At 43.3% G+C, this 8,083-nt stretch overlaps 1 protein-coding gene across 3 annotated transcripts in view; it reads left to right on the top strand.

Annotated features, from left to right (window-relative positions):
• LOC108305029 (SREBP regulating gene protein) overlaps positions 1–7,076 on the top strand; it is a 21,708-nt gene extending 14,632 nt beyond the window's left edge. For 2 of the 3 annotated variants that reach the window (XM_037738914.1, XM_017529528.2), the window contains 3 exons: positions 3,873–4,024; positions 4,448–4,561; positions 6,439–7,076. In XM_037738914.1, coding sequence (XP_037594842.1) covers positions 3,873–4,024; positions 4,448–4,561; positions 6,439–6,522 — 350 coding nt within the window. In that variant the 3' untranslated portion in view covers positions 6,523–7,076. The other variant, XM_037738913.1, reaches the window with a different exon arrangement.
• The last annotated feature ends 1,007 nt before the right edge of the window (positions 7,077–8,083 follow it).

The following is an 8,083-nucleotide window of genomic DNA, read 5'->3' as shown; positions in this document are numbered from 1 at the left end:
TCTGCCTACAACTTACAGCATTAGCACTATGTCATGCATTAGTCCCCAGGCCCCTTCTGACAATCTCTCCCCAGCCTCAGTGTTTCCCCATCTTGATAGTGAACTCTAGAGGATAAGAGGTCAGTTTTCCTTCTTGATAACCTGAATAGAGTTGTGTTGACATTGTGTTGACACTCAAGAAATGTACTCATTGACTGACCAGGTCATTTCAAAGTAATTGTCAAGAGGTTCAAAAGGTATGACTCTTAACAGTGAAAACATAAATCTATTTGATAAGATTTTCTCACTTTTAAGCTGTCAGAAGATTTCTGCCTGGGCAAGATGGTTGGACTAGACACCTGCTAAGCTCCTACCACTTGAAGATTGCCGAGTCTTAGGGAATGAGACTCCTGCTAGTGCTTCGCATGTACTCATGGAGCCCTTCCCATGTACCGGGCACTGGACCAGCAGCATTCCTGAATATCTCCTTTGATTTTTGCGACAGTCCTTTGAGATAGATCCCACTATCCTCATATTACAGGTGAAGACATAGCACCGAGGCTGAGGAACTGACCCAGGATTGCCAAAGACTTTTATAACCCTTAAACGCGGTGCCATTATCACAGCAAAAAGAGTAACAGTTTCTCCTAATGTCAAATATCCAACAGTATGCAAAGTTCCCTGATTGTTTTACATATTTTCTTTTCTACTGGAGGTCTGCGAATAACACGCTTTTTTTTTTCCAAGAGCAAATTTTGCCCTATTTCCAAAAGTCTCAGAACAAATGGATTGTGAACGTGGCAATATGGAAATTGCTATAGGTAACATTGTGTTAGAATTTCATCTATACCCAATGAAGCTGAACTAAATGAAGACACCTTGCTGTCTTTAAAATGAAAACCACAGGCCGGTGTGTTGCCTCACACCTGTAATCCCAGCACTTTGGGAGACCAAGACAGGAGGACCACTCAAGCCCAGGAGTCCAGGATCAGCCAGGGCAACATTACAAAACTCTGACTCTACAAAAAATAAAAAATTAGCTGGACATGGTGGCACACCTCAGCCTCCTGAGTCCCAGCTACTGGGAGGCTGAAGTGGGAGGATCACCTGAGCCTGGGGAGGTTGAGGCTGTAGTGAGCCATGATTATGTCACTGCACTGCAGCCTGGGTGACAGAGTGAGAGCCTGTCTCAAAAAAAATAACAATAAAAAACCACAGTGCATTATTGCTTAAAAAGGGGGGGTTTGGGCCAGGCGCGGTGGCTCACGCCTGTAATCCCAGCACTTTGGGAGGCCGAGGCAGGTGGATCACGAGGTCAAGAGATGGAGACCATCCTGTTCAACATGGTGAAACCCCGTCTCTACTAAAAATACAAAAAATTGGCTGGGCATGGTGGCGCATGCCTGTAATCCCAGCTACCCAGGAGGCTGAGGCAGGAGAATTGCCTGAACCCAGGAGGCGGAGGTTGCAGTGAGCCAAGATCGCGCCATTGCACTCCAGCCTGGGTAACAAGAGCGGAACTCCGTCTCAAAAAAAAAAAAAAGAGGGGAGGTTTGTATTCCTTGCAAAATAAAAACACTTTTTAAAAAAGATCTCAAAGTCCCCAAACCAGAGATGAAATTATTTGGAAATGAAGAAAGGAGCTGGGGAAAACTGCCCGCCTCAGGTAACACAGCTAGAGTGTTTTGCACCAGAATGCATTCCCAACTCAGCAGCGATACCAGCGACAAGCTGTATTTTTAAGATCACATTGAAAAAGCAAATCATATTAAAAATAACGTGGGTTTTATTTTTGTTTTTAATAAGCAGAGTGAAGTTTAGCAAAAGGAGTTACTTCCACAAGATGACATAGTCAGGAGGCAGACATTGACTTGGAGTTTAGGGCTTCTTACAGGGTATGTGACATTTGGTGAGAAAACATGAAATCTTATGCTCTGATTTTCATGTTTAGCATTGGGTTAGGAGCACAGTTTGGCATCTTCTTTTGTCATAGCTAGTGAAAGAATATTCTTTTGATTAATCTGGGTGAGACAGAGACTCTCAGACTCCTTGAGTAAAAAATTCCAGGAAGGAATCAATCAGTCAATTAATAAAAATCCAAGAGCTATAGGTTTTATTTTTTCTCCATGAATGTGGGTGAAGTAAGTAGTTTAGTTAAGAAAGCATGTAAGAACTTATGCCTCTTAGCAAGCAGATGCCACTATGAATATTGCCAGGGTAACACATTATTAAATAAGATCATTTGTATTTACAAACTTTTCAAAGGCTGGAAGTTAATTTTCAAGGCAATAGCAACACAGTATGAGGTTGTGATCTTACAGGACTCCTGTTGGAAGTAACGTTTGCGTGAGTGGATGTGTGATGCAAGATGAGAGGTCTTGATGAGCTTGCTTTCACTGAGCGAGAAAAAGCTGCAGTTTCAAGGCTGAATACTGTAAGTTGCAGTGGGGAAGAAAAAATAATGCCTGAGATGCTGACACTTAACGAAAAGTAAAGGGCAGAAAGGGAATTTCAACTGGTAGAGTTTAGGTCACATTATATAGAGTTGCTATGTATGTGTTATTTTGAGCAGAATTTGGAGGAAAATGCTAACTAACTTATTTACATTTTGTGTTTGTTTCTAATCCCTGTACAGAAAATGAGTAGAAATAGGAAGAATCCCAAGAAACATTTACTATAGTATTAGAATCATTCCTCTCTTAATTTAGAAGACAGAATAACATAAACAGCAACTACAATAAAAGGCACCAATTCCCAAGTATCTGGAATCCAGTTCTCTATAGGTCTCATTTGTCCAAGTCTTAAGTGAGGGCCTATATAGTTTCTTCATTATCATTATTCTATTGCTGCCTCCTACTTTTGAACAGACTTTGTTTTCTAAAGTAGTTTCTGAAAACAACCTTAGACTTCACCAAGTCTCCTTCTCTGAGGATTAAGAACCTGGGGCCTGTGGAATGGAGTAAGGCGGGGAGCAGCTGCTCTGCACCTGTGTGCCTGCTCGTGCACCTGGGAGCTCATGTGTACACCTGGGAGTTTCCTGAGGGCCAAGTGGTGGCCCTTATGGGCTTCTCCTTACATTTTTCTGTCTCATTCCCAGAAGGATGTAGAGAAATGTCTGTTTAGCAGCTCTAAACAATAAATTCGCTTTTGTAAGGAGATTTTTTTTCTCTAAAGTTGGGCATGAATTGGCGGGTTAGAGGGGGCTTGTGTATATAGATGATGGGATTTATAAGAAGTGGGGGGGGGATTAGGAGGTTTTTTTCTTCCATGAGTGTTAGAGAACTGCATTCCCAAAGGCTGAGGGGTGATTGAGTCCCTGGCATGTACATGTACAAATCAGTTTATAAGGGTTAGATGTGAATGTTTCTATTTTTATAATCCTCCAGATTACTCAGTAAGCAGCGAGCATCTAAAAGAGATTTGCAAAGTGGTTTGTTTGTTAACTCTAGAAGGATCTCACTTCTGTCAATCAGTGCCTTGGTTTTTTTCTGTTTTAAACTTTTTGTTCAAAAGAGAATGACATTTTTCTTCAGCCACAGATGAGCTGTTGGCTGGCATGGGTTAGGATAGGAGAACGTAGCTGTGGCTTGACCTGGTGATGAAATCAAACGTGTGCCAGCAGACTAAACAGTGGTTGTAGGTAGGTTACGACGGGCAGCCTGGCAATAATGTGGGAGTGTGTGCTTACTGTATGTGACTGCATGGGGAAAGCAAGCCCCACTCACAGTATGTCCAATTTCCAGCTCTTTGGTGCTTAGGATGATGCTCCAGACTCCAGCTCCTGTCTCTTTGTGTTCTTTGCGTGCTGTACTTATGGTGCTGCTTCATGGTCATCCCTGATAGGGAGGTGGAGAGGCTGCTGGTTTTATGCTAAGGTGGTCTCTGACTTTCAGGCTACGTTTGCGAGAGGAAGGATTTGCTGGTGAACGGCTGCTGTAACGTGAACGTCCCCAGCACAAAGCAGTACTGCTGTGATGGCTGCTGGCCCAACGGCTGCTGCAGCGCTTACGAGTACTGTGTCTCCTGCTGCCTGCAGCCCAACAAGGTATGGGGAGTTGCTCCTGGCTCCACAGCTCCTTTTTCCTTTTGGCTTTTATTTTGTGATGAGCATTAGGCTCTTCCTGTGAGGTTCTTCTGAAAATAAAACTTAGAAAGGAACTTTGTAGGTGTCAGAAATTGCTGCACAATAGCTTTTATCTGACAGGAAAGGAGGTGGTTCCCAGTTGCTTGAATGGTTCTTTGGCAGAATGGACCATTGTATTACTAATCACATATCTAATGAATAAGATACCCTGGGTGCTGTGGCCTGCACGTGTGTGCACGCGTGTATCCCTTCCCCTCCCTCTTTTTTTCTTTCTCTTTCCTCCCTCTCCCTATATCAGCATTCTCTTAGTTTAGGAGAGATAGCCAAGGTCACCTTGTGCTGGCTTAGGTAATTTATGACAGGCACTAACTTTTGTTTCCATAGCAACTTCTCCTGGAGCGCTTCCTCAACCGGGCAGCTGTGGCATTCCAGAACCTCTTCATGGCAGTCGAAGATCACTTTGAGTTGTGCCTGGCCAAATGCAGGACCTCATCCCAGGTCAGAAGCTGTGATGTCTCTAGCTGTAGGATGGCAGCGGACAGGTTAGAAGAAAACCAGAAAATACACACTGAGATCCTTTTGCTGGGGTGGTAATGGAGAAGAGACTCAAATGAAGCCATGTCACGCTTTGTTTGGTGTAATGATAGTATTTAAAATGTCAACGTGAGATTTATACAAGTTAGGGGAAGTGAAGCATTTATATGAAATCAGGGTCTAATCAACTTGCATCTCTCCTATCTGGTGGGTACATTTGCTCTTTAAATGGAAGCTTAAAATTATTTTTAAGCCTGGTAGAGTCCTAATAGTCCAGCTCCCAAGAGAAGGTCCTCCTCCCCGTCTTTGAAATTTGACCAAGGCTTTCCAGTAACCACTCGTTTAGAGTAAGTAGCAATTTGTTCTGGGATGGAGTCATTGTTTATTTTAGGATTCAAGGGGATGAGGCAGGTGAATGTTTAAAAATACATGAATAAATCTGTAGGCTGTCAGGCTCTCAATACGAATTAGCGTGCTGTCATTAAATGCTTCGCTCTTTGGGCATTAAATATTATTGCACCTGCTGCCGAAAGCATCTGAAAGTCTTTTGCCTTTTCATCACTGTCTCCTTGGCTCTCAGCTATTGTGATTGGGCAGTTGTGGAGCTCTCTTTGTAAAATCACCAGACGTGTTTATTATAGCGCACACTTCTTCTGGCTCCTATTCATGGTGTCGCTAAGATTTTACTGGCTTCGTCTGAGATAATGGACTCATTTGTCATTCTCCAAAGCTCTTGTACCCTTTGCCAGATTTCTGTAGTCCACCTTTTGATTTTATGTCCCTTCTCATGTCTCTGGTTTGTTCTGCGAGCATTCAGTATCATTGGGTAAATGTTTCAGGGATTATAATGAGCATTTGAAAACATTAAGAAATTCCTGATGGTCTTGTTTTGCTTGAAGAGCTTTCCACTTGAATGAGCTTTAAAAGAAATGAGGAGGAAGGCTGAACACATGACTCATTTTGATTCAGATTCTCTCTCATTCTGAGAAACGCTAGAAAAGGCGAAGTATTTTCTTTCCTTCACTGATAAAACCCAAGAATTATTTCCAGTCTTCAGCGAAGCTCCTGTACTTTCGGACCTGGTCTTTTCACCATAAAAAGATTTCCCAGTTGCCATTTGATTTGTTTTGATAAAAGTATCCCAAGAAAGAGAAGATTTGGCTATATGTCTGTTAAATTGGATGAATATTTACAAGTTTGTTGCTTAGCATTGGTCTTGGACTAATTAATGAATTCCAGACTAGCCAAAAGCTCAAGTTGCTTGTATGAAAACAAATTGCTGAAAAATCAGCCATCAGGAATGATTGTCTGCTTTAACTCACACTTCCAATTTGCTTAGCCAAATGAGGCTTGCATCGTATTGTAGGTTTTGGCTCATGCACCAAATTTTTAGGTACATCAGCTTTATGAAAGCAATTTAAAGTGCATCTCCTTAGTGTTTCTGCCGGGTTCCTTACCAGGAACTGAATGTCTGAAGCACAGGATCAGGCACAAAACACCCATCGGGATCTTAGTCTGTTTCAGGTAATCTGAGAAAAAGTAGTTGTCTCAAGTAGCCAGGCCACAGCCAAGTTATTTAAAAAACTCACTAGTATACATAAAAAGAAACAACCCCACAGTGCTGTTATGTCCATGTTCATGTAGTTCGTTGGCATTCTGGGTTGAACATTCTTCTTTGTTCCAGAAAGTGCCTTGGAGCCTTTAGTGACATTTGGAGATGGACTGGGCCAGCCTCCTGCAGGGAGAGTCTGACAGTCCTGATCGACTCTCACTCTTCCGAGAGGGAGGTAGATGAAGCTGTGCTCGCTCTCACTACGCACTTATCTTCCTTTTGCCAACAGAGCGTGCAGCATGAGAACACCTACCGGGATCCTATAGCAAAGTATTGCTATGGAGAAAGCCCGCCCGAGCTCTTCCCCGCATGACGGGTGCAGCGGACTTGGTCCAGCCCGGGTGAGGAGGCCCTGCTGAAGAACTCGCCTCCTGGGGCCCAGCTTTGGCAATTGGGACCAGGCTGTGGGAAGAAGACAAAGGCAGGGCGAGGAAACCTTGGCTTTGACCACGTCTCGTGTTGTCATCCTTGGCTTTGCTTACCACCGGGCTTACCAGATGGAACTCTTCTGCATAGCAGCTTGGACCCTCCAGCCCGTCCCGTTTGGGAAAGATGAAACCACAGGCTGGGCTCGTGGTGGTGTCGGAGTTCTTGGGTGACTCAGCCCTGGGACCTGCACAGGGACCTGTGACTTGTGTTCGTCAAGGGCCGGTGTCACCTCCAGTTTCGATCCAGGCCCTTTCACTGTAAAATTATTTATTGGATTCCTTTGGAGCAATGGGAAAATTCTAATGTTTTATGTAGGAAGATGCCTTGCCATTCTAGTGGAATATGTTCAAGGAAATTATTTTTGTTGTTGGTCTATGTTCTCAGCTTTCAGGATTTAAATCATTCTTTCACCCAGATAAAGCATTTTGTCTTTTAGGACATGGGTGTTTTCTCTAGGCAGTTATTTTTGTTTGTATTTTGACAGTATCAAGCATAGGCCCTGAACATGACCTGTTAGCCATATCCTAACGTCTAAAATTATCTGAAAACTCACTCTTCCTTTCTAATCTAACTGCAGGATTTCTAGCAGTGGGTACTGTGTGCCTGCCCTCAGGTTCTTTTCTAGTGGCAGTTGAATGTGCTCATATACCCTATGGAGAGCACTGTTTTAGCAGAAATCTAATTTCTTATCCTGGAGGAATTTGTTCTCATTTCTTTTGCCATTTAAAATTAACTGTGGGCTGCTCAGGGGGAGCCTCAGGAGGGTCAGAGGCTCCTCCTCCCGTTCTGTCAATAGAAACCTAGTGTTGAGGCAATCCCTAAACAGACTCACCTCGCAGCTGTGTGTTTATTCTTTATTGCTTTCAGCTTCGGGGTGTAACAGGTACAAATGTTTGGTTTCCCTATGATCTGTAAAGAAGAAGAAACTCAACTTCCTATCAGAGCACTGCAAGAGAAGAGCACTGCCCTCAGTGGGAGATGAGGGTCATTCTGACTTAGAGAATGCCGCACATGTGGGTTGCTGGTGCGTCCTGAATCCACCGGCGTAAAGCACTCCCCATTTTTCCTACTGTAACACAGATTCTCCAGCTCAAGGTCTAGAATATTTGATCCTAAGATCAAGACATCATGCTCTTTGAATAGTACTGCTCTTTGACTTCTGGAGTCATATTAACATACAACTCTCCTTTATTCCTTCACAAACCTCAGGATTGAGCAAGGGCTTTGTAATGTTTTTTGGTTCAAATTATTGACCTGGGAGCAAGGTGCTAATTCTATGGCCAGTATTCAACGTTTTCCTCAGTGGAGCTTTTGCTTTGGGCCGTATTCGCCATCCAGTACGTTTCTGCAATATGTAGTGGTGGTTTTCCTTAACTTCCTCCTAAAATTATTTGCCTCCTTTAAATAGGTTTTCTTAGAGGGTACGCTGGTCAGGCAGTTTTTAA

This window comes from Cebus imitator, unplaced genomic scaffold (genome assembly GCF_001604975.1).
Source record: "Cebus imitator isolate Cc_AM_T3 unplaced genomic scaffold, Cebus_imitator-1.0 Scaffold59, whole genome shotgun sequence".
Lineage (NCBI taxonomy): Eukaryota > Metazoa > Chordata > Mammalia > Primates > Cebidae > Cebus > Cebus imitator.
Note: the sequence above shows the minus strand (reverse complement) of the source record. Positions and strands in the feature narration are given on the sequence as shown.